Source organism: Lithobates pipiens, unplaced genomic scaffold, assembly GCF_037356315.1.
Source record: "Lithobates pipiens isolate NorthernLeopardFrog02 unplaced genomic scaffold, aLitPip1_a1.2 Scaffold_37, whole genome shotgun sequence".
Classification (NCBI taxonomy): domain Eukaryota; kingdom Metazoa; phylum Chordata; class Amphibia; order Anura; family Ranidae; genus Lithobates; species Lithobates pipiens.
The window spans coordinates 14,606,410-14,633,397 of NW_027507825.1; the positions used below are offsets into that span (position 1 = coordinate 14,606,410).

General features: G+C 42.8%; 1 protein-coding gene across 1 annotated transcript in view; it reads right to left on the reverse strand.

Annotated features, from left to right (window-relative positions):
• Positions 1 to 26,988, reverse strand: part of CPSF2 (cleavage and polyadenylation specific factor 2) — a 43,224-nt gene that overhangs the window by 9,421 nt on the left and 6,815 nt on the right. Inside the window, exons 3-13 of the mRNA XM_077466748.1 lie at positions 25,011 to 25,170; positions 24,815 to 24,920; positions 20,578 to 20,707; positions 18,347 to 18,462; positions 14,453 to 14,640; positions 13,974 to 14,264; positions 8,389 to 8,489; positions 8,103 to 8,303; positions 7,862 to 8,014; positions 3,807 to 4,032; positions 1,942 to 2,244 (exon numbers count right to left, since the gene is read on the reverse strand). Of these exons, the coding sequence (XP_077322874.1) occupies positions 1,942 to 2,244; positions 3,807 to 4,032; positions 7,862 to 8,014; positions 8,103 to 8,303; positions 8,389 to 8,489; positions 13,974 to 14,264; positions 14,453 to 14,640; positions 18,347 to 18,462; positions 20,578 to 20,707; positions 24,815 to 24,920; positions 25,011 to 25,170 (1,975 nt within the window). The remainder of the gene's footprint in view (positions 1 to 1,941; positions 2,245 to 3,806; positions 4,033 to 7,861; positions 8,015 to 8,102; positions 8,304 to 8,388; positions 8,490 to 13,973; positions 14,265 to 14,452; positions 14,641 to 18,346; positions 18,463 to 20,577; positions 20,708 to 24,814; positions 24,921 to 25,010; positions 25,171 to 26,988) is intronic.

The following is a 26,988-nucleotide window of genomic DNA, read 5'->3' on the forward strand; positions in this document are numbered from 1 at the left end:
ATTTACTGCTGCTTCATGGGCTTCAGCAAAATGGCAGCCTCCAGCAAGAGGAAACAGGTGCAATGCTGAAGGCAATTTACAACACAATTTAACAGCACACTAATTTTGGTAGCATAATTATTAATGTGGAATGTATGTTTCTTTGCAAAAGAACATTCTTTTTTTTATCAAGTTGTTATGGGCAAAGTTGCACTTTAAAAGCAGGACTTTACCCATAAAAACTTGCTAAATGGCATTTTTAATCAAGGAAAATACGTTCCACATTAATAATTATGCTACCAAAATTAGCGTGTGCTGTCAATTGCCTTCAGCATTGCTCCCGTTTCCTCTTGCTGGAGGCGGCCATTTTGCTGAAGCCCCTGAACAACAGTAAACCCATTGATTTAACTGTTTAAAAAACAGAAAAACAAAATCAGTTACATTCCTGGAATGCCGTGATTGAGAACTGTCACATTTTAATGTGCCCTCAACCAAACTGTCAAACCATTAGATGGCCATTGTCATAACTGATCACATATGCAGCACCACGGCAGTTGCAGATCAAATATAAGCAGCTTCCTTGGCTGTAAAAGGATAGGAGGGTTTAATTCCGCTTAAAAGGCCTTCAGCAGATTTGCCCCTACAAACTTGCCAGTGCCTAAAATGGAGAGCAACTGAGCATGTGCACAGCAGGGTGAGACAGCATAATTACTGGATTTTAAACAGGATCTAGTCCCAGTGGTCTCAAACTAGCGGCCCTCCAGCTATAGCGAAACTGCAAGTCCCTGGGAGTCATGCTTGTAACTGTCAGCCTTGCAAAGCCACATGGGACTTGTAGTTTTGCAACACCTGGAGGGCCCCAGTTTGAGACCCTTGGTATAGGACACTTCATTTTAATATTTCTTTTTTTATAGCTATACCTGCAAAAGGGCCAGCCTGAAGTCATCTAGCAGGATGTAAAGTGTTTGTTACCCCAACATTTCATATTCCTGATATGTGGCTGCTGTAACATGTACTTGTATGAGAAAGTCTCCGGTTCACTTTGTATCGCTTCCTTCGTGTGAAATCCCGGATTTTCCTGACAGTCCCTCTGCTTTCCTATTAAAAACTGACACTAAGCCCGAGAGCATAGCGTGGTCAGTTATCTAGCTATGCTCAGAGCTCAATGTACTCTCCTCCAATGATAATACGCGTCCTGACACCCACCGCACTTCGTCTTTCACTAGGAAACTCTGTGTGCTGCTGCTTCTCCTCCCAGCTTTTATGCAGCTGAGATCAGAGGTAATGTGATCACTTACAAAAAAAAGGAAACAAAAAAAAAATATTTTATAATAAATTTTCATATCTATACACAAATGTTTTCCTTTAATTTCTATTTCAGACTGAGCGGGTTGTTTTACAAGGCGATTGTTTATAACCACTTTAACCTTCTGACTAAAGTTCCACTATAATAGAGTAGGGAGTCAATCAAACCCATTTGTTTTTTGTTTTTTTTTGCAGCCCATTGGGGAGATTTCTCTGCACACCCAACAGGAATTGAGGGGGCAATCTCGCCAAGGTGAGGGAAACTTCCCAGTTGTCAGGGGGAACAGGTGAACCTGTTGAAAAAAATTCCCTTCAATTTGTGTACTGGCCCACTCACAAATCTGCAAAGGTGCTCTGTGTCATTTGCAAAGGTCATGCCCAGTTGTCAATCTAGGCTAGTCCCAAAGCTAACCCCCCCCCCATGCAGGCGTGACAAATAGAATCACAGGACCCTGCAACACAGGCATAGAGATGCGATAGTACAATTCTGGGCTCTTATGGAGGTAAAAATAAATGATGACAACTAATTATACATGGAACATTCATGTAGGTGAATACTACCGTACTTGCTGCCTTGAGTTGTACCTTAACAATTAAGAAACTATTAGGTGTAGCAGGAGCTCCCTCTAGTGGACACATAAGACGCATAGTACGCACCTCAGTACTTGTTAAGGGTTCCAAGGTAGGGATGACCTCGCTTTCCTCTGTAAATTCTTTGTCGTCATCTCCAAACAGGCTCTTTATAACTTTCTGTTGAGCGATGGTGCTGGCATCCACTGGCGGTACGTCTACTTGCATCTCGCTGTCCTCCCCTTCCTCTTTCAACTCTCCTTCTTCCAAGATGACCCCGGTGTCAACCTTGGACACCCGCATGTCCAGCATGCCATCTATCCAGGCGAGCTCTGTGTCTTTAGCTTTGCAGAACTTAAGAGAGCTGACCAGAGAGTCTTTTAACCGGACCTGTAGCAAAGCAGTAAAGCCTCAACAATAAAGAATTTCAAGAGCACCCCAACATCCTGTAGTAAGCCACAAGGAAATATATGCAAGATAGCTTGGTGGAAAAAAACACTATGGGAGTCGATTTCCTAAAACTGGAGAGTGCAAATTCTGGTGCAGCTCTGCATGGTAGCCAATCAGCTTCTAAGTTCAGCTTGTTTTATTACGCTTTGACCAAAAAAACCTGGAAACTTATTTTTTTTTTTTTTTTTTTTTTTAAATGTAGAGCTGAACCAGATTTTGCACCCAGTTTTAGTAAATCAACCTGTGTCTAGTTTGCATATCTAATTTTTTTTAATACTATACAGTAATACCTCGGTTCACAAACGCTTCTGTTCATGAACAACTCGGCTCGGGAAAAAGAAGAGTTCACAAAAATTAAAATTTCCGGTATGCAAACTCTGCTTCGGTTCACGAACACAAGCCGCGGACATCTTCCCTGCTCCGACACGTGGTCACAACTTCCTGTAGGCGAGATTGCGGCCACAGACACTGAAAGTGTACTGTGAAGACGCTTACAGGATTGATAAGCTTTTTAGTACATATATTACTGACACTCACAACATCCCTGTGCACACTTGCTGTAAACCTTTTTTGTGTGCTTTTTATCACATACTGGTACCGGTATAGCTCCAAAGAAAATTCAGAGCGGTAAATGGTGGCGACAAGAATGTGCAGAGCGGTAAATGGTGGCGACAAGAATGTGCAGAGCGGTAAATGGTGGCGACAAGAATGTGCAGAGCGGTAAATGGTGGCGACAAGAATGTGCAGAGCGGTAAATGGTGGCGACAAGAATGTGCAGAGCGGTAAATGGTGGCGACAAGAATGTGCAGAGCGGTAAATGGTGGCGACAAGAATGTGCAGAGCGGTAAAATGGTGGCGACAAGAATGTGCAGAGCGGTAAAATGGTGGCGACAAGAATGTGCAGAGCGGTAAAATGGTGGCGACAAGAATGTGCAGAGCGGTAAAATGGTGGCGACAAGAATGTGCAGAGCGGTAAATGGTGGCGACAAGAATGTGCAGAGCGGTATTGAAGGTGACAAGAATGTGCAGAGCGGTAATGGTGGCGACAAGAATGTGCAGAGCGGTAATGGTGGCGACAAGAATGTGCAGAGCGGTAATGGTGGCGACAAGAATGTGCAGAGCGGTAATGGTGGCGACAAGAATGTGCAGAGCGGTAATGGTGGCGACAAGAATGTGCAGAGCGGTAATGGTGGCGACAAGAATGTGCAGAGCGGTAATGGTGGCGACAAGAATGTGCAGAGCGGTATTGAAGGTGACAAGAATGAATATCTCTCTTCAGACTGTACCGTGTTTCGTATTTTTGTGGTTCAAAAAAAAAAAAACCTTCAGAACAGATTAACCTGATCTACAAATTTTGCCTCAGTTTGCGGCCAGAGACGTGAAACAAATTAAGTTTATGAACCAAGGCATCACTGTAATTGTATCCGATAATTACAGTAGTAAACAGAGCCACGCTGCCATCTACAGGCTGCAAAGGTCTCTGTATGTTGTCTTTCAATTACCTGGTAAATGTGCGTTTCACTAGTTGCATCCACAGTCTCGTGCAGTTTTGGGGTGTAAACCTTTATGTCTTTCCCACCAAAAGCTCTGCAGGCTTCTGCAAGGTCTTGGCTGGCGTCAGGGGGCCCGTGGACAATTACCAGCTGTCTAGGTTTCATCTGGTTAATGATCTTCTTGATGGAATCACCATCAGACCTCCCCTCGTAGTCAATGTATGTGACTCTGGCCCTGGGGATTAAAACAAGCTTGCAGTTAGCGGAAACCAGAACTACACATTTGGTTTTTACACAACTATGAAAGGAATGGTTTTACTGCTCTGCATAGCATAAGCCACTCCGTGTTTGGGATATGTGATGCAATTAGACACGTAAATACCTTCCGTTCTAAAATGGTTCTACAGTTCTACCCACTGATTTGTTTGGAGGGCTTTTTGATTCCAGGTCCTTCTCGCCATGCCCTGTATGGCTATATGGTACATAGTAAGGTTGAATAAAGACACCAGTCCATCCAGTTCAACCTGAGTGAGTGTCTACAATTGTCCCTATCCCAGTACATTTCCAATAAGTCCTCTTTGCATTAGGTGGTCAAAGTATTAGCCCTTGTACACACAGTCTGAGATTCCGCAGGAATGAGTCCTATCGGACCGTTTTGTCAGATAATCCGACTGTGTGTGGTCTCCATCAGACTGTTTCCATCGGAGTATCCGACGGACCAAGTTTTCCAACTTGTCTGTAAAATTTTCCGACAACATGCTCCGATCGGACATACTCCGATCGTGTGTAGCCTACTCCGACGGACAAAGTGCCACACATGCTCAGATCAAATTCCTACACCAAAGCTATTGGCTACTAGCCTGATGGTAGTCCCGTCGTAACGAAATAACGTCATCACGTTATGTAGAATTGGATTTTCCGACAACTATGTCCGACCGTGTGTATGCAACAGTTTCGGACAAAATCCGTCGGATTTGGTTGTCAGAATGTCCGACCCGTGTGTAAAAGGGCTTAGAGTTTCAGCTTCAGGATCTGTTCTTCCAGTGACTATTCATGGATGATTTCCTTCAAGATTGACTGACTGGTTTAATCTTCTTGCCGTTCAAGAGTCTTCTCCGACACCATAGTTCAAAGGCATTCATTTTCAGCGTTCAGCCTTCTTTATGGTCCAACTTTCACAGCCGTAACTTAATTAGCTTGTTTACAATGGAAGGAAATTAGCAACCAGAAAAGGCAAAAATATGCAATATTAAAACTTTACCTTTAACCACCTCAGCACCGAGAGATTTTACCCCACTTCATGACCAGGCCACTTTTTGCTATTTGGCACTGCAACATTTTAACTGGTAATTGTCGGTCATGCAACACTGGGCCAAAATGAAAATTGTATAATTTTTGTTCACACAAATGGAGCTTTCTTTTGGTGGTTTTTGATCACCACTGGGTTTTTCATTTTTTATTATATAAACGAAAAAAAGACCATATATAAAAATAAAAATGTAAAAAATATTTCCTTTCTGCTCTAAAACATATCCAATAATATTGGTTTAAAAAAAAAAAAAAAAAAAAATAAAATCATAAATTTAGGCCAAAACGTATTCTGCTAAATTGTCTTTGGTAAAACTAAGGGAAGTCATTGATTTTCTTTCCCTGTTTTGCAGGGAAAGAAAATCCATTACTTCCCTGCTGACAGGATCAGTGCTCCGCCTTGTTTACATAAGCAGAGTACTGTCTTGTGTGTCTCAGTGTGTACCAACGGTCATCTATTGCCCAGCATCTGCTGTGTATAATTACCGCACAGCCCCCAGCAGTGCACGCCCCCTACCTGGAAGTGCTGGATCACGTACCTAGAATGTGATCGGGCGCAGCAGAGCCGCCTTGCTGCCGTATATATATATAGTGACATGGTTGGCAAGTGGATATATACTGGAATTTTTTTTTGTTTCATACTACTAAAGGACTAATACTATAGGCAGTGATCAGCAACTTATAATGGGACTGCGATAATGTGGCGGATAATCCGGCACCAACTGATGCAGAGTAGGAACTGACTAAAAGCCAAACAAACAAACGTCACCAGTGACACTAATACAGTGATTAGTGCTAATACTAAACATTGTCAATGTACAAATGACAGGTAATTAAAGAGGAAGTAAACCCTTTCAAACCACTTTGACCTACAGGTAAGCCTAGATTAAGGCTTACCTGTAGGTCCAAGCAATATCTCCTAAACCTATATGGTTTAGGAGATATTTGCCCGAAAATGGGCACCGCTGTCTATGGCGCATGCGCCGTAGACAGCGGCGCGCAGGCGCACTAAATGCGGCAAGTCCAAGAATGGATTTGCCTAATTTGTCGACTCCCGTGCGCATGCGCGGGAGTGACGTCATCGCGGCTTCGCCGAATGGCAGCGGCGGAGCTGCGAGACGCGACTCCCGTGTGCATGCGCGGGAGTGACGTCATCGCGGCTTCGCCGAATGGCATCGGCGGAGCTGCGAGACGCGACTCCCGTGCGCATGCACGGGAGTGACGGCTTCGCCGCTGTCATTCGTCTGAGCTGCGAGACGCCACCAGCAAGATGGATGCGGCGGACTACAGGGGACAGCGGCGACTTCGCTGGCTCCTGTGTCAGGTAAGTGACACATAATGAGCTACTATGCGATGCTTTATCTTTGCAGGGAAAAAAAGAGGAAGTAAACCCATCAGGGTTTACTTCCTCTTTAAGGTGTTAAATGTGTGCCTAACAATGTGTACTGATTTTTACTAAAGATCCCTTTGTTTCTTGTTCCCTATGTACAGAGCTCTGTGTTGATTGTCAACACAGAACTCTGGGCTGTGACTGGGTACAGCCGATCAGCAGGTCCCGGACAGAAATCATTGGCCAGGACCTGCTGACAGAATCCTGCTGTGTACAATGCACGTGTCCTAAACCCGGAAATGGGCAGCGACATACCAGTACGTCGCTTTGCCTATGCCGGCTGGTGGTCCGTAAGTGGTTTAAAAAAAAAAAAAAAAAACACACACAAGCCTTCCTTTAGAGGCTGGTTTCATACCTATGCGAACTGGATTAGGTTTCTCCACATCCAATTCATATAGCAGGAAAATGTGACTGGCTCTCTATGGAGCCAGTTAACATATCACCGCAGCAAGTCCGGTGCGTTCTGCAGGAAAATCGTGTGCTTTTTTTGGTCCATTTCAGGTCCGAATTAATTGGACCTGAAGCGGTGAACCAGGACGCACCAGACCCCTGCTGTGCGACTGATCCATCTTAGGTGTGAACCCAGCCTCATAGGGAGTGGAGTCTGTTCTGATCAACAGAGGAGCTGTGAGTAGATCTCCTGCTGATTTGGTGCTGAACAAGATGGATGGCAGTTTTTGTTTCTTTACATCTGTGCCGTTCAGTATGTGCCCAGCGGACACGAGTGGACCCACGACAGTTCTATGGACAGCCAGATGTAAAAGGACTACGCAATCAGTTTACATCAGGCTAAGTCCGAACCAACACATTTAGGCTGGCTTCACGCTGTGGCAGTTTTCAGGCGTTTTAGTGCTAAAACTAAGCGCCTGAAAACTACCGCTCATGTCTACCCAGTGTGAAAGCCTGAGTGCTTTCAGACTGGGACAGTGCACTTGTGGGACAGGAAAAAAAAGTCCTGCAAGCAGAATCTTTGGAATATGCTCATCTGGTATGAATGGGCAGCGATTCTGAAGCGCCGCAACATGGGCGCTTTTAATCCCTTTAACCCACTAGCGGCCGAAAAGCGCTGCTTAAACAGCGGTAAAGCACCTCTAAAACTTTGGACCTGCCGCTGCCGCCCCAGTGTGAAAGCAGCCTTAGGGCCTAAAAAAAAAATAGAAAAGAATGCAGGATTTTTTATAATTTTTTTTTTCCCCTGACCCGGTGGTAGGCAGTTCTAAATGGAAACAAGTCAGTTTACATCCACCTGTCCACAGGGCTGCATGAAACTTCCAATCATGGAAAACTTTTAGGTGGACCTGATCGGAGTGCCCAAATAACACAGTTTATGATCTATCAGACTGACAGGGTCTATGGGTTCACTTACTTTATCTCCATGGGCTCAGTTGCAGAGATGCACTTTGTGGGGACATCAGACAGGTCCTGGTCCATTGGTTCTTCTCCATTTGTCAAGCCGGACTCCAACTTGCTCTTCTCCTCCTCAGTCGCTTGAAGCTCTGGAACCAGGAAGTCTTCGGGCCTTACGAAAAACAAAAGCAATAGGTTAATTTTGACACGAACCGCCATACAAAAATCACAAGAATCAAAAAAAAATAAGAAAGCCTCACTTTATGATTTCTCCATATTCATCCCATTTGATACGCTCCTCTGTGGTGGGGAACATAGGATAAGACTTTTTGGCCTGTTTGAAGAAGAAGCGGCTGCGGCTGCCCTCATTCTTCATCATCAGGTCGTGTTTGGCCTTGTGAACCATCGGCTGATCGATGTCCTCTTCTACGTCGCTGTCATCGCTGGAGTCAATGTCAGCCCTGGGAGAGGAAGCAGAGATCACGGTGAGAATATGAGAAAGATTGTAGCTGCATGGAGTATGGTGATAAACAATGCAGTACTCACTCTTTGGACTGTTCCAGCTTCTTGGCAGCTTCTTTCTTCAGTCTCTCTTTCTCTAAATATTCCTCCAGCTCCTTCCCTTCCAGTTTTACGCGTTTTCTAAGCTGAACATAAAGCAAAAAGATTTTTTTTCCTTTTTTTTTTGACCAGATCATCTGTTTGCTCAACAACAAAGTGCACCTACTGTAAGTGAACACACACTTTATACAAAAAAAAAAAAAAAAAAAATACTGTATAAGAATTCTTAACCTCCCACCCCAATTCTGACATGCCTCACATTTATGTAAAAATCTGCATTTTTTTTGCTAGAAAATTCGTTAAAACCCCCAAACATATTATTTTGGGGAGGGGGAAAACAAAATACACTTTAACAACTTCAGCTCTGGAAGTTTTACCCCCTTCCTGTCCAGGCCATTTTTTGGGGGACATGGCACTGTGTTGCTTTAATCACTTAAACCCCCTTACTAACCAGGCTAATTTTCAGCTTTCGGTGCTCTCACACTTTGACAATTACTCAGTCATGCAACACTGTACCCATATGAAATTTTGTCCTTTTTTTCCCCACACAAATAGAGCTTTCTTTTGGTGGTATTTAATCATCACTGGGTTTTATTTTTTGCGCCATCAAAAAAAAGAAAAATTTGGTTAAAAAAAAATTAAAAAATAAATAAAAATTCAGTGTTTCTGTTAAAATTTATTGCAGAGTATGGGCAGAGTATTGCACTGAGCAGCGCTGTGGATACTACAGATCCAGTCCACAGCGCTGCTGCAAACAATCTCTCCCCCTCTCTCCTCGCACTGTACAGATCGGTACAGGGAGGGGAGGGAGGAACCGGCATGCCACGACGCCGGTTTGTTTACAAGTCATCGCTCCATGATTTGACGGGGTGCGGTCACGTGTTAAAAAACGGCCGCTACCAGCCGCCATTTACCGTGATGTGCCGAGTCTTCCGGACACGGCGGTCACGGATGTTTCCAGGAGCGCACCGCAAGGGGCGCGCGTGAGAGCAAGATTCTAGGAGGACGTCCATGGTGCTGTAGCCATCTTTCGGGTATGGCCCGGTCGGCAAGTGGTTAACTGACCATTGCACGGTCATGTGTAATGCTGTATTCAAAATATATGTCCTTTTTTCCCCCCCACAAATAGAGCTTTCTTTTGGTGGTGTTTAATCACTGCTGGGTTATTTTTTGCGCTATAAACAAAAAATTACAGACAAAAAATAAATAAATAAAAATGCTTTCGTACTTTCTGCTATAAAACATATCCAATAAGAAAAATTGGAAAAAATAAATAAATAAATCGAAGTTCTTGCTGGTGGGTCTTAATATAAACAAACGTGTCGTGCTTACCTGCTCTGTGCAAGGGCATTGAACAGAGCGGCCCTGATACTCCTCTTCTGGGGTCCCCCAGCGGTGCTCTTCCCCTTCATTGCGTGCCCCCACAGAGAGCCACTTTCCATGGGGGCACTTGTTCGGTGCACTCCCGAGTCCTGCTGCTGTGTCCATTGACACAGACAGCAGGACTCGGCCCACGTCACTGGATTTGACTGACGCTGTGGGAGCTAATAACTCCTACTGCTATCAGTCTATCCAATGAGGACCCGAGAGAGAGTGGCTGAAGCTGCTGGGCATGTGCTTTTCGCTGGAACAAATCAAGTTCAGGTAAGAAAAAGGGGGGCTTTGGGGGGCAGCTGCACCACATGTTTTTCACCTAAATGCATAAAATGCATTAAAGGTGAAAAATCTTGATACTTTACAACTCCTTTAAGTGTCGCCTATGGAGATTTTTAAGTATCGTAGTTTGTCGTCATTCCAATTTTTCAGCGTAACATGTTAGGTAATCAAAAAAGGTAAAAAAAATAAAAATCAGCGCTCGGTTATATACGATGAGAAGAACAGCAGCCACCTCTTTAACTGTGATACCAGCCAATAAACAAAATAAAACAAAGTATAAGCAGCGCTATAAATGTATGTGATCAAACAAGGAATGATGCAAAGTGCAACCATAGTAAAAAAAAAGGGACCTCCTTGAAAAAAAAAACACATATAAACAATAAAATGTATAATAAAGTGAAAACATGCAGATAACCAGCATGTAAAAGCCATTGACAAAGCAAACTGTGAAAGTCCATAAATAGTGAACAATCCATAAGTGAAAAAAATGCCCAAGACAAAGCATGAACGATCATCCAGGGGAGAGCGGTAGTCAAAACAGCAACAGTCCCAATAAGTGACTCAAAAATGTTAAAGAAAATACTGCCATAGTGAAGCCAATCAAATATTGCAAATTGTGGTTGCAACAATTACCTTGACATGGCTTGCAATCAGCCTGTGTAAATATCAATGTAGGTCCCAGCAAGCTGTCTGCTCTTAAGACGTGCGTGATGTCATCACCTCCAGGCCACTCCTGACGTGTTTCGTCACCAATGGCGTCTTTGGAGGACAGGCCAACTTGGCTGCTCATGCTTTGTCTTTGGCATTTTTGACCATTATAAAATACAGTCCTGCTTACCTGGTAGGAGGCATATGTCAAGAGGTCGTTTCTGGTGGCGGATCCCCTTTGCTTGTTTACATTGCACTTTCCTGGATGGACTGATTCGCTTCACCATTTATGGACTTTCACAGTTTGCTTTGGCAATGGCTTATACATGCTGGTTATCTGCACGGTTGCACTTTATTATACATTTTATTGATTATATGTTGGTTATGTTTTTTCAAGGAGGTCACTTTCTTACTATGTTTGCATGATTGCACTTTGCATCATTCCTTGATTGATCACATACATTTATAGCACTGCTTATACTTTGTTTTAACATGTTATGTATTGATTTACTCGGCTTAAAATCATCTTTCATATTTTACAAAAAAATAAAATAAAAATAGGTACTGTATTTATCGGCGTATAACACGCACCTTAATTTTATGAGGGAAGTTTCAGGGAAAAAAAAAAACTTAAATATTAAATAAAGAACTTTGAAGCAAAATAAGGGTGGTCAGATTTTACATCCATCCCCCTTCTCCCAAAAGAAAGTCTCCTAGCACATACAGTATCCTTACCCACCCTGCCCCACCCCCAAATCACTGCAAGTATTCATCTTTTTCCCTTCCCTGTCATCCATAGTGTGTGTATATATAATAAATCACACAGACCTCAGATGAGCGGCACATGTACAGCAATGTCTCTCCACCTCCTGACGACCGCATCTAAACTCCTAAGGCCGCGTACACACGGGCGGACTGTCTGTCCAACTTAGTCCGCTGAAACACATTTCAGCGGACAGTCCGCTCGTGTGTGGGCTTCAGCGGACAGTCTGGCGGACTAAGTCTTTCGGAATTTCCGTAATATTGTCCGTCCAACTTTGGTTTCAGCGGACAGTCCGCTCGTGAGTAGGCAAGTTGGACGGACTAAGTATGGCGCATGCTCAGAAAGGATTTACACGGCCGAAGGTTGCATTGCAGTGTATTGGACGTCGTATTTCTAGTCCCGTCGTACGTGCTGTACACGTCATCGCGCAAGCTTTCAGCGGACTGTCTGTTCATCGTGTGTGGTCAAGTCCGTTCATTCAAAAGTAGGACGGACTGTCTGTCGGATTGTCTGACTGACTTAGTTGGCCAGACAGTCCGCCCGTGTGTACGCAGCTTAAGTAAGCAGATCTGCGTACATGGAAACCATAGCATAAACATACAAAATTATGGCCCACTGAGCCATGATAGAGTATGGCTTGTGTCATTGGTAGTAGTGGGAATGTGCACACGATCGTGTTCAGAGCCATGCAAGTAGTGTTCTAATTGTGAGACACTCTGTCTCACAAAGACGCTTGCCGCATGGACCATCTGCACACGTCACTACTGTATTTTTATTTCAATATATACATGTGTGTGATTGGTTCTTTTGAAAGAATACAAGTGTCTGATTGGCTGATTCTGAAGCCACCACCTTCCTTTGTTATTCATGTTTATAGTATAAATAAATAAAAGGAGCAGCCTATTCTCTGGAGGATTCTGCTAAGCTCAAGGGGATACCAGCATCTGTGTCACTTGGAGAAATACAAGCGGGCTTTCCTGGCATTATATAAGAGCTGCTTTTGTGCTTTTAAGCACAAATAAATAATTTGCTTATAGGGAGAAGCTTAAAATTTCCCTAACAATCGCAGCACGTGGGACACCAAACACAAGCTTTGGGAGTGCCCACACTAGCGTGCCCCTCTCGGGCGAGTCCCTGCTCCAACAGGATTCAGCCTTGATTCACTGGCAAGCAAGAGCCCAGTTAATTCAAGAGGTATGGGATTTGACACCCCTCCCCCCCTTCCTGGCGCCCTCCCCCAATTGGCTTTTTTTTTTTCTTTTTAATATTGGTGTAAAACACGCACTTATTATTTGTACTCTGTTGTCAGGGGGAAAAGGTGTGTGTTATACTGTATTTATCTGCGTATATATGTTTTTTTTTTTTAAACCACTTTCAGACCGGACCATTTTGCTGGTCAAAGACCAGACCACTTTTTGCGATTCGGCACTGCGTCGCTTTAACTGACAATTGCGCGGTCGTGCGACGTGGCTCCCAAACAAAATTGACGTCCTTTTTCTCCCACAAATAGAGCTTTCTTTTGGTGGTATTTGATCACCCCTGCGGTTTTTATTTTTTGCGCTATAAACAAAAATAGAGCGACAATTTTGAAAAAAAACCCATTATTTTTTACTTTTTGTTATAATAAATATCCCCCAAAAATATATAAAAAAAACATTTTTTCCCTCAGTTTAGGCCGATACGTATTCTTCTACATATTTTTGGTAAAAAAAAAAAAAAAAAAAAATCGCAATAAGCGTTTATGGATTGGTTTGCGCAAAAGTTATAGCGTTTACAAAATAGGGATAGTTTTATAGCATTTTTATTAATAATTTTTTTTTTTTTTACTAGTAATGGCGGCGATCAGCGATTTTTATTGTGACTGCGACATTATGGGGGACCCATCGGACTTTTTTGACACATTTTTGGGACCACTGTCATTTATACAGTTATCACTGCTATATAAATGCAGTGATTCCTGTGTAAATGACACTGGCAGTGAAGGGGTTAACCAGTGGGTGGCAGTGTAGGGGTTAAGTGTTCCTAGGGGTGTTACTAACTGTGGGGGGGTTGGGCTTTCATTTAGTGAACACTGATCTCTGCTCCAATCACATGGAGCAGAGATCAGCATCACTAGTTGCTAGGCAGAATGGAGAAATGCTGTTTACACAGCATTTCCTCCATTCAGCCGTCCCGTGAGACGATCGCGGGGATGCCCGCGGCGATAGAGTCCGCGGGTCCCGCGACCGGACTCACGGGGGTCCCGACCAGCATGCTTTTTTTTTTTTTTTTTTTAAAACAGCTTTCTAAACTAAAGCCTTAAAATGAAAAAGTGATTTAGGCATGCAAACGATTCAGAGTTACAGTCAAGTTAATGCTGATGCTGCGCAATTTGGCCTGAATATTTAGGCTTTAATAACCTCTAGTCATGAAAGGGTCACTGATTAACACTTGCCCCTTGGACACCAAGAAGCAACATAGCTAAACCAGGTACCTGTGTCCATTAAGCCAGGCTGCATCATACCTCAATATCTATGATCTTCTCGGTTGGGTTATCGATCAGAAACCGGCTGAGGGTTCCAGGAGAGGTGCGGTAGGTGAGAATAATGGAATTTTTTGGATCCTGACACCACTGGATGAACAGCTCTCTGGAGAAACCACATTCCAGGTCAGGCTGACTGGCCAGCACCACTTTCGGACTGGGGACACGAGCGAGGTCTGCGAAGCCATGACACAAGGTGAGGTGTCGGAACTGAAAGGGATTGTTCCTCTTGTCTTCAAAACATCTCATCAGCTTATCGCTCATCCACTCCACCTGTATTGAAAAGCAGGCACATTCTTGCAATCAAAAAATAAATAAAACACACAATTGCTAGTAGACAGGTGTTTGAGCAATCACAAGTACAAAGTGCACAGCAATCACTACAGCACCAACATATAACTAAAACCAATACATGGAAGTATATGTATAAACAAACTTTATAACTGCAGCATGGGACTTACCTGAGACTTGGAAAACTCCACCACATTGTAGCTCACATTATTGAGAAGTGCCAGGGAGTATACACCGAGTCCAGCGTCTTTGGTCCTCCAAATCTGATCGAGCAACTGTGCAAGTTCCAGCACCCTTCCAGCCGTGTCCACTGCTATTAGCACATTGCCGTCACCACGAAGGGTCTCCAGGACATTTGCTGCACATAAAAAATAAGGCAGTGCAGTTAAAACACAGACTCAAGTCAGGAACATACTCAGTGTACTTCAATGGGTTTTAACCCGCTTGTCTACCGGGCACTCCCCCCCTCCTGCCCAGGCCAATTTTCAGCTTTCAGCGCTGTCACACTTTGAATGACAATTGCTACACTATACCCATATGGCATTTTTATCATCATTTTGTTCACATAAATAGAGCTTTCTTTTGGTGGTACTTAATCACCACTGAGTTTTTCTTTTATTTTTTTCTTTTTGCTAAACAAAATGAAAAATTTAATTTTTTTTCCCCAAAAACACAACTTGCTTTTACTTTCGATTATAAAACATTTCTCTTTCATGGATATGTGCTGATGAGGCGGCACCGATGAGGAGTGCCCTGATTACCTGTGTGCATTTGTCATCAGGATTGCCAGTTACAGGCTCTCCTCAGCCTAGGTCAGTGATGGCGAACCTTGGCACCCCAGATGTTTCGGAACTACATTTCACATGATGCTCCACTACACTGCAGAGTGCATGAGCATCATGGGAAATGTAGTTCCAAAACATCTGGGGTGCCAAGGTTCACCATCACTGGCCTAGGTTCACATATGTGCGATGTCAGAACCAGCACGATTACAAAGCTGGTTTCCGCATTGCATCTCTCCCATTCATACTGCCCTCTGTGAACGTCAAATTGTTAATGACACGCCTACATTGGTTCACAGATTGCAGTGCGAACTTGCACATGAATCGGATTGCATGAGTGAGAACACCCATGCGATCCGATTCTAGGGAAAAAAAAAAAGTCCCTGCACTATTTTCGTGTGAATCCAAGGAGAGTTCAGCCATACAACTGTCAAATTTGAATGCAGAATGATAAAGTTCTGCGCTAAAAAAATAAAGAACCCACTGCTAACGGGCTGAGATGAACCCAACCTCAAGCAGACTTCATCTCCTCATTTAGTGTTGTACCGTTATCTCTGAATTCTAGAAACAAGTAGTTACCCTCCCTACTAAGTTACAGTCTTCCTCTATACCCAAAATCTGCTTGTTCATTGAGGATGAAGAACACTGGCCACAAAGAGAAACACATTTCAAAAGGGAAACACTGTTTATAACCCAGAAACGCCAAATGTATGAACAAATCACCTCCAAGTATTTTTTTTTTTCCCCCAATGAAAACTGATAGAGGTGGTTCACACCTGGGGTGGGCCACTTGTCAGGCGACTTAGCCGCCGCCTGACAGGTCGCACTCCATTCTGTACAATGGAACCGTTCTAATAGGAGCGACTCAAGTCACTCCGACTTAGAAAAAGGTTCCTGTACTACTTTGGGGCGATTTCGTAGTGCCTGGCATTGACTTCTATACAGAAGTCGTTTCGCAAAGCTGCGCTGAAGTCGCTCTGTACGGGGCGGCTTCAGAGCCGGGCGACTTTGAAGCCATACCTGTGTGAACCGGCTCTTAGGCCTAATTCACACTGGCAGTGACATACATGTGTCTATAGGACATTTCTAAAAACATAGGGAGGCTTCACACTGCCCTTTTGCTAAAGCACGGCTAACCTGCAGGTTTTGTGCGGGTTAGCTGTGCTTTCCCATAGACGTCTATGATGTCCTGCGGTTTTGGTGCGGTTATAGAAAGCGCGCCAAAACTCCTGTGAGACCTCATGGAACTCTATGGGAAAGTACAGCTAACCTGCAAAAAAAAAAATCTGCATGTTATCTGTGCTTTGCCCAAAGCACAGCAGGACCGCACCAGGGCAGTGTGAAGCTGCTCTAAGTTCATGTAATGATTTTTTAATGGTAGAATTCCCACTTTGAATTTAGTGTTCAGTTTGAGTTTCTGTGTATCCAGCGGTGAATTAGATCCTCTAAATGCGTAAAAACACACGTAAATGCAAATGCATTTGAAACGCAGGAGAACGTTAATCTGGAAAAGCATATTAATATTTGTTTATAGTCCTCAAATAATTTCTTCTGCATTTAAAAACGAGTCCGATCCTATTATACATTTAAAGCTGGCCATAGACAGTTCATTTTTTTCAGCCACACAAAAAAGGTGAATGTAGAAATTTACAACACAAACCCCCCCACCCCCCCTCGTTTTCCCAGTGCTTGGGGGGATGGGAAAATTAGGAGAGATTATAAAGGGGTAGTTAACGCTCTAACTAAACATGTACTTACAGGTAAGCTTCCAATTAGGCATACCTGTAGGTACGATGAATCTCTCCTAAACATACACCAATTAGGAGATATCGCATCAGCAACAGCCAATGACGTCACCCTCGCATGCGCAGTGACGATCAAGGCACACAGAGTGTCATGGAAAGCAGAGCGTGGTGCTGCGGCTCCCATGCGAAAGTGATGTCAACATGGCTCTGGCCATTCAAACAGCAGTAATGCTAATAAAGGGTCTGGAGGATATTAGTTATGAGGAAAGATTGCGAGCTCTGAACTTATTCTCTCTGGAGAAGAGACGCTTGAGAGGAGATATGATTTCAATATACAAATACCGTACTGGTGACCCAATAGGGATAAAACTTTTTTGAAAAAGGGAATTTAACGAGACTCGTGGCAACTCATTAAAATTAGAAGAAAAAAAGGAGGTTTAACCTTAAACTACGTAGAGCATGGGTCTTCAAACTATGGCCCTCCAGTTGTTCAGAAACTACAATTCCCATCATGCCCAGTCATGTCTGTGAATGTCAGAGTTTTACAATGCCTCATGGGATGTGTAGTTTTGCAACAGCTGGAGGGCCGTAGTTTGAGGATCCCTGACGTAGAGGGTTCTTTTCTGTAAGAGCGGCAAGGATGTGGAATTCCCTTTCACAGGCGGTGGTCTCAGCAGTGAGCATCGATAGTGTCAAGAAACTATTAGATAAGCACCTGAACGACCACAACATACAGAGATATACAATATAATACTGACATATAATCACACACATAGGTTGGACTTGTGTCTTTTTTCAACCTCACCTACTATGTAATGAAAGCGTGCCTACTGGAGGGCTTTGTTTGAAAAGCAAACGTGTCATAATGTGCTAGAATAGATTATGGTATAAAACCTGCAGGGGACCCAGTTTTTTTTTTTTTTTGGTCCGGTTTACTACCGCTTTAAAATAATTTTAGAGTTAGAGTTAAAGAGGAACAGCAGTCTGCTCACATAATTTGTAATAAAAACATCTTTGCCATTCTGAAACTTCCCTCCAACCACTTTGCATATTATTTTATATATACAGTGATTCTGCATTTGTCAAATATGCTGCAGAAATCTCCCTCCACTAAGTCTGGCTGCAACCATTTTAACTGTGGGCAGCTGAAGCTGTTGCCTGTTTATTTCCCGGATTTACACAGAGGCTCCAGCTTGGCAGCTCTCATTGGCCCTCTTATGATTCACCCCCCCCCCCTTCCTTCCTGGCAAACTCTCACAAGAGTGAGAGAGCTGTGCATGATGTCATAAGCCTAGGCTAATGACCAGACATGAAACAGGAAGTGGGCTGTATAAGGGATTTACTGGCATGGAAAAAGAAAAATGTTTTACTATTCAAAAGTTAAGAAAACAACAAGGACAGAAGATTTGATAGATGGAAAGTTGAAAAAAAAACTAAAAAAACTGACTGATGTTCCTCTTTAAGTTCTAAAGTCCCACTGACTAGTGCAACAACTATAAATATGCAGACAGCATAAGGAGAAGAGATCAGTACATACTTAGTAGTTGTTCATCTCTCTGCTTTCTTCTCGGCTGGACATAAGTAGCATTAAAACTGTCTGTGATGAGTAGAGATGGACGGCTAATCATTTCCAGTGAGCAGCCATTTAAATGTCTACCGAAATAATAAAAGCCAAAATTAGAATAACACACAATGACGACAGTAACATAAAAACTAAAAGCGAAATTCTGGGCTGTTTTCAAAGAAAGCAAGTAAAAAAAAAAAAAAAAAAAATGCTTAGTGATGTTTATGTTGTTAGTAAAATCAAGTTGTAATGAGATCTTACACATGAGACCTATTTAGCCTTAATGAAACACCTTCTGAATGCAGCCAGGGCATACGTCCCCAGCATGCAGAAACAACAATCTCCACCTATGGTGTCACCGTGGTTTGCCAGGGTGAGCGATACTCAGCAGATAGAACACCTGACAGCACCCCCTAGGGACAGGACGGATGAACACAACACACGCTGGCTGTATTGGGATATGTTACAGTTCTCAGATGAATACTTGACATATGCTTAACCACTTACCCACTGGGCACTTAAACCCCCTTCCTAACCAGACCAATTTTCAGCTTTCGGTGCTCACACTTTGAATGACAATTACTCAGTGATGCAACACTGTACCCATGTGAAATTTTTGTCCTTTTTTTTCCTCACACAAATAGAGATTTCTTTTGGTGGTATTTAATCACCGCAGTTTTTTTTTTTTTGCGCTATCAAAAAAGACTGAAAACGTGGTAAAACAAATCTGCAAACCGCAAATCAATCTCTCCCCCTCTCCCTGTACAGATCGGTACAGAGAAGAGAGGGGAGGAAGCAGCATGACACAACGCTGGTTTGTGTACAAGCGATCACTCCGTCATTTGACGGGGTGCGATCATGTGGTAAACGGCCGCTACCAGCCGCCATTTACCGTGATGTGCAGGGTCTTCCAGACCCGGCGGTCACAGATGTTTCCAGGAGCAGGGCCACTGATAGGCTAGTACGACTGGCCCTGTTGTACCGGGCCCGGCAAGCAGGGGGGCCTGGGCAAGCTGAGCAGATAAACATTAAAAAAAATTAAAAAATAAAAAATCCTCCAGCCATGGCCGATCCGGCTCAACTACCAACCAAATAGCCCCCACCACCCCCCGGTTATTTTTAAGTTTTTTTTTTTTTCTGCAGATAGCTATCTGCAGACTAGGTGGTGTCAGGGGAGGGACTATTTCCTCTATTTCGGGTGCGGAAGAACACCTCTTCTGCACCCGCTCTTCATGCTGGCTGTGGCTCAAGTCCCAGCCAGTGCGTCCTCTATCGTGCCGTCCCCCTTGGCGCCGTGGAGTGATTCCTCCGCCTCCTCTTGCGAGAAGTGCCAGTGAGGCGAGTGGCGGTGGCAGACTGGCAGAACACAAAAAATAAGTAGCCGACATGATCGCATCTGAATGGAATCATTTGTGGACAGTTGGACACTCCAGTCCAGGCAGCGGTGCAGCAGGATCAGGGAAGAAGTGCCTCATGGAGCCCAGCTAAAAATGACACAGGTGTGTGTGCTTGCTTGGGGAGGGGGGGGAATTCAAGATCTACTACTGATGCAGCAGCGTATATACATTATGGTATTCGCAACACACATTATATATACACATACATATCAGAGACTCTAGGGAATAAAATGGCGATCGATGCAATATTTTATATTGTGGTATTTGCACAGCGTGTTTTTAATGAAAAAAAATTTAAATAAAAAAAAACAAACACACACACACACACACACACACATATATTTTACACACTTTTTTTTTAGCAGAGACCCTAGGGACTAAAATGGCGGTCGTTGCAATTTTTTATGTCACATGGTATTTGATCAGCAATTTTTTAAAAAGCAAATGTTTTTAGGAAAGAAAAAAAACAAAACACCTTTAAATTTAAAAGCAAGAAAAACACAATAGATAACCCAATTTTTGATAATACCAAACATGTCATGCTTGAAAAATTGCAAACACTTGTGGATATCATATGATTTTTTTTTTTTTTTTTTTTTTAGCAGAGACCCTAGGGAATAAAATGGCGCTTGTTGCCATTTTAAATAAAATATAGGTTCTGAGCGATTTTCTAGCAAACAAATGAAGAGTTTTACACATAGGAGAGAAATGCCAGAATTGGCTTTAGTGGCAAGTAGTTAAATTCCTCTACAGGTAAAGAAGAGGACCCCCCTTTAAGCTGTGCTCTTGTGAGACCCCATGACTTACATCTCCCTTTTGTGGTTGAAATCTACAGCGTATACAATCTCCTCCTCCCCGTCTTTTACAATCTTCCATATGGTGCCTCCAATCATGTGACCAGCTGGCAATGGGGCGATAGACAAACCGTGACCTTTTCCTGCAGAAGAAGAAAATGTGGGTCAGTAATATAAAAAAAGGGAAATATTTGGTTATATTTAAATGTAACGTAGGTTGATCTCATCACTTACATAACGCATATGTGCAGCTACCAAAAGGTTGGGCTTTAACACCTACTCGCCGCACATAAGCGTGCATGGGTGGCAGAGCTTTCTGTGTTTAAAGTACACTCACTGTACGCTCCCATAACAACTGTTAAATGGACACCAGGGCTAGGCAGGAAGGAGTTTAACCACTTCAATACCGGGCATTTCACCCCCTTCCCGCACAGGCCAATTTTCAGCTTGCAGCGTTCTCACACTTTGAAGGACAATTGCACGGTCATGCAACACTTTACCCAAACTAAACTTTTATCAATTTTGTTCACACAGCCAGAGCTTTCTTTTGGTGGTATTTAATCACCACGTTTTTTTTTTTTTTTTTAAATATAAAGTTTTGCAAAAAAATAATTTTTCTTCATACATTTAGGCCAAAATGTATTCTGCTTCATTTCATTGGTGAAAATAACCAGAATCAGTGTATATTATTTAGTCTGTAGCAAACCATGGAATGTATATCTGAAAAGCGATCAGTCCTGAGGTTACTGAAGGCCTACTCCATTTCTTAAGGCCCAAAAAAGCCAGTACAGTACAAATATCCACCAAATTACTCCTTCTTGGAAATTAGACAGTCCAAGGTATTTAGTAAGAGGCATGACGAGTTTTATGAAGTGGTAATTTTTTACCAGAGCAATATATTACCAACACTGTACTATTCTGTAGAAGTGATCAGGATTTTTTTCTTCTTTTTTACACATTAGGATTGCTTATAGCAGTGAATTTCATTGCTATAAGCAAGCATTTTACTGAATGAAACTGATTCAGTGTGTTTTGTGATTGGCCAGAGCGAAATCACATGATACAGATGGTCTGCGATTGGCCCCGTCTGTACCATGTGATCACACTGACCAATCACAGCTAGCAACACAATTGTACACAACGGATGGAATGAAATTAAGCCATCCATTGTTTACAACTGCCATGTGATCTGCTACGATTGGCCACAGTGGTCACATGGTACTGGCAGCGAGCCGGTACACTGATCAGTCATCACAGCCGGTGACAAATCACACCAAAGTGCGGCCCCACGAGAGGCACGATCCAGGACGTCATATGATGTCCACCTGCATCGACAAAAGTCCTGTCCGTCTTTTTGCTATAGGCTGGGCAGGAACTGGTTAAATGAGGACCCTCTTACTAAAATCAGAACCTCATGAGTTAATGCTATGCAAACCTTGCCTCCCAATAGTTTGCATTTACAATTATGTATCATATCTGCACATTACATATGCAGGTACTGATTCATGGTAGGAGTTCTGTACCAGTAATTGTGCTTCACTGTTCCTCTGCCATGCCCAGTCTATCAGACTGATGGAAAACAATCACATTGGGGCACATTTATAAAGCAGTGAATCTGACAGCAAACATTATCAGGAGAATCTTCCTAACTGCATGTTTTAACCACTTCCTGTCTTATAAACAGCCTAAGGTTGAAGTGGTTATACTGGGATCATGACTGAGGCTACAACCATAATACCAGTATTGGTTTTTTTTCAGCCAGCAATTTTCTACAAATGTAAAAATGATCCAAGCAGCTATAGAGCTGCTGGATCACTTTTACAGGTGGTGCAAGGGGGTCTCTCTCCCTCCTGAAGCTACCTTTACCAGGCTCTACCGCCCGATCAGGAAGCCTGGTAAGGATGGGACCGGCTACATCTGCTTCCTGAGACACAGTGAGAGGGACTGATGTTGTTCCTCCTGCTGTGCGATGTCAGAAAAAGGAAGCGATGAGGATTTTGTCACTTCTGATTTCAGTCTCATGTAAACAAGCCGCTACCTGCTTGTAAAAGCATCTGATCAAACCAAAATCGGTTAGATCAGATGCTTTGCAGGCCAGGAGGTGAGATCTCTCCAAAAAGAAGACCTGTACGGCCCACAGTATCACAAGGGATGTTGTTCACCCCTTATATTAATAAAACAAAGTTGAAAAAGGTACTGTGGTTAAAAAAAAAAGCGCCCCATCACACCCATATTGTCAAAACGATTGGCACGCCTGCCTTTACACGCACATCTACTTTAATGGCGCCTTAGTTCGTAGGGTTCAATATTAAGTTGGCCCACCATTTGCATCTATAACAACTTCAACTATTCTGGGAAGGCTGATCACAAGGTTTAGGAGTGGCTCGCAGTCTCCGCTCCAATTCATCCCAAATGTATTCTATCGGGTAGAGGTCAGGACTCTGTGCAGGCCAAGTTCCTTCACCCCCAACTCGCTCATACATGTCTTTATGGACCTTGCTTTGTGCATTGGTTGAAATCATTTGGTGAAGGGGAGATTATGGTGTGGGGTTGTTTTTCAAAAGTTGGACTTGGCCTCTTTGTTCCAGTGAAGGGAACTCTTAAGGCGTCAGCATACCAAGACATTTTGGACAATTTCATGGTCCCAACTTTGTGGGAACAGTTTGGGGATGGCCCCTTCCTGTTCCAACATGTCTGCGCACCAGTGCGCAAAGCAAGGTCCAGTTTGGATGAGTGAGTTTGGGGTGAAGGAACTTGTTACTATTGAACCCATTAAAGTTCATGTGTGTGTGTAAAGCAGGCATCCCAATACTTTCGGTAATATATATATATATTTTCTCTCTCTCTCTCTCTCTCTCTCTCTCTACATATAGAGATAGTAGAGATAGAGATAGTAGGGAGTAGAGATAGAGAGATAGTAGAGAGTAGAGATAAAGATAGTAGAGAGTAGAGAGTAGAGATAGTAGAGATAGTAGAGATAGTAGAGATAGTAGAGGATAGAGATAGTAGAGATAGAGATGGTAGAGAGTAGAGATAGTAGTAGTTCACCGACAGCTCCTCTCAGACCACTGGGTTGTTACGCCACCTTCAGGAGAGGACTAGGCATAACATGTTAACATGTAATAATAAAACTAGAGCTTTCTTGTTGCACCCAAGGGGCGGTCCCTTAGGTAACAACCCCACAGCCTGCCTTGCAGCTTCAGTACAACGTAGAGAAAAATAGGAGGGGAGGGGAGGGGAGGGTACTGTGTCAGTTAGTGAGCTACAGAGAAAAGGATTTTACGGCGAGTACAAAAATTTTCGCCTATATTCACTGACTGACACAGCTCCTCTCTTAGACCATTGGGACATTTTGGACTTCTGAAAGAGCCGTAACAGACAAATACACCCTCAGAGCCCAAACCCCGTCCAGGGAATGAAGGGCCACCTCCTTAGGATGTGTCAGCTTAGGACACGGAAATGGTAACACAATGTCTTCATTGATGTGGAACGCCGAAACCATCTTCGGTAGAAAAGAAGGTTGCGGACGCAACACCACCTTATCCTTGTGGATAACCAGATAGGGCGACTTTTAAGACAAGACCGCAGTTCCAAAACCCTCCTGGCCAAAGTAATGGCCACTAGAAAGAACACTTTCTGGGAAAGAGTCAGAGGGATCTCTCTGATATTTTCAAACGGCAGTTTCTGGAGCACCGATAACACCAGGTTCAGATCCCACAGGGGTAACGGTGGACGCACTGGAGGAACTACATGTCGGACCCCTTGAACAAAAGCGCTCACTAGAGAGACACCAGGGGTTGCTGAAAAAAAAAAAACAGCCAAAGCTGACATTTGTCCTTTAATGGTGCTTAACCGCCAATTTCTGGTCTACTCCTTGCTGTAGAAACAGCAGGATCCTGGATATATAAAAGGAGGGCGTACGTCATCCTTTCTCCTCACACATGGAGATGTAGGCCTTCCAGGTACGATGATATCTTCCGAGAGGAAGATTTCCGTGCTCTCAGCATAGTTGGAATCACAGAGTCCGAAAGGCCCCAGGTTCCTCAACACCTGGCTCTCAATAGCCATGCCGTTAAAAGCAGCGATGGTCAAGCAGCATGGAGAATCATGAACCAATTTTGGATGATGTTATTTCTGTAATGATGTTACAAATATTTTCTGTGGAGAAGCTGTCAAGTTGCAGTCCTGTACTTTCTATGGAACTTAGCCTTTACCAGCCTACAGATCGCAGCACATTCTTCAATGCCTACCTTTCAGATGGACGATCTGTGAGAATTTCAGCTGCTGTATCTTATCAAACGCTGAATCCACATCATCCAGGGTGTACAAATTAAAATCTTCTGTGTTGTGCCGGGACTAAAATATGAAAACAGTTACAACGTTACACATTCTCTGACGCTGAAAACGTAGACTTGAAGAGATACCAGAAAAAGAAGCAATACTGACCTGGTACAAGTCATACATAAACATCTGCCCCATCTTATATACAGGGATCGTAGCATATATAGCACAGTTTAATCCCAGCTTGCCCACGGCGTAGGGGAGTGCCCCGAGGTGTAGAGGATCCGGATGAGAAAGAAGCACAGCATCTATCTGGTGTACATACCTAGGAGGAAAACGGAACAGAAATAACATACAGGCAGTAATCTCTACAAAATGTGCAATTAGTTTTGCTCCAAATTCGTTTAACGAATTTCGGCGAATTCGTTAATTTGGAAATATCAGAATTAATGAAAACACGCTTACCAAATTTTTTCAAATATTCGTAAATTAATATTCATAAATTCAAAAAAAAAAAACGTAAAAATTTTAAAATCTGAACAACAACAACTATTACCAACTATTAAATTATAGCTATTGGAACTTCCTTTTAAATTTGGCTGTTAGTGAACGTAACGAATATGAATTTATCCAAAATTATGAATTATCCGAAATAACGAATGCCGCATCTAAACAAATGAAATGGAACAAATGGTAATAAAATTAAGAAAATTTTTTTATTATTTTCTATTCGTTTAGATAATCGCATTCTTTATTTCTGATAAATTTGTATTTGTTACGTTAACTATTAAATTATTAGGTATTGGAACTTCCTTTCAAATTTGGCCGTTCGTGAACATAACGAATACAAAATTTATCCGAAATTACGAATGCTGCATCTAAGAAAAAATAAAATAAAATGGAATTAACAAATAATAAAAAAACGTATTATTATGATTTTTTTTATTAATTCGTTATTTTCTATTCGTTTAGATACGAATTTATCTGAAATAAAGAATGCGCGCTATTTGGGAGGGGGGGGGGGAGGAGGAGGAGGAGAAGCTCATTTTTTGGCAGTGTACATGTCTAGTAATCTCCCTGGTTCATCCGTTTATATCTCCCCAAGTGAGCTTTATTCTTTATTGTATTTATTTTTTCACAGTCTCAAATTTTTTTTTGGATCAACTTTATTGCTATCACAAGTGATAAACAACATCCTTGTGTTAGCACGGTGCTGTGGCAGGTCCTTTTTAATGGAGAGATCTTGGGTTTATTAGACCCCAGATTTCTCCTCTGGTCTCCAAAGCAGCAGATCAATGCCAGATCAGTTTGATCTGCTGTTTCAGTAGCTGTAACTGTTTGTAAGCAAACAGACTCCAGAAGTGACAAAACCCTTTGGGGGGTTAGGGGTGGCGTACACACCTCATTCCACAGTCTGTAAAAGCAATCCGGCAGCTCTTTAGACATTCATATTACTTTTACTTTGTTCAGCATCAACTGCTTTAAAAAAAAAAAAAAAAAAAAAAAAAGGGGGGATCTCTCAGTAATTGGTGCAGCAATGGCCAAGATATTAGCCTTGCAATCCAGCAACGTGCTAGTACATCACTGGTTGGCAAGTGGTTAAGAAAGCATGTAGGTGCGTTGGCCAGGTTTGCACAAACCTTTGGTCATATATGTGGCTAGCTTTACCCTACTCACTGGCTGCAATTTGGATAATTCCTTTTATGTACAGACTGAGAGCTGGGCATATGGATCATGTGAAAATTCATAAATAAAATCAAGACAATAATTAAAAAAAAAATTTAAGTGTCACTAAACCCACAACATAAAAAACAAAAACAAACAAACAAATGGTGTATTCAATGCTGTTCATACTCAGTCACTATGAGATTCGTTTTCTGCAAAAATCCTGGTTGATCCTGCTGCTCTCTCCCCCGCCCCCCCCCCCTTTCAGTGAGTTTCTATGCTGAGTATTTCCTCCCCATCACATCTGAGCAGTCCATGTAACTATAGAGTCACACATGTGGGTGTATATACAGTGCTAAATGAAAGCCCCCTCCCTCCCCCCCTCCTCCATGCCCACTAACCAGCTAAACACAATGGGAGTGGGATAATACATGAAGATCGATGGAGACTTCACCTCCCTTTTTATTTTCAGACCCAA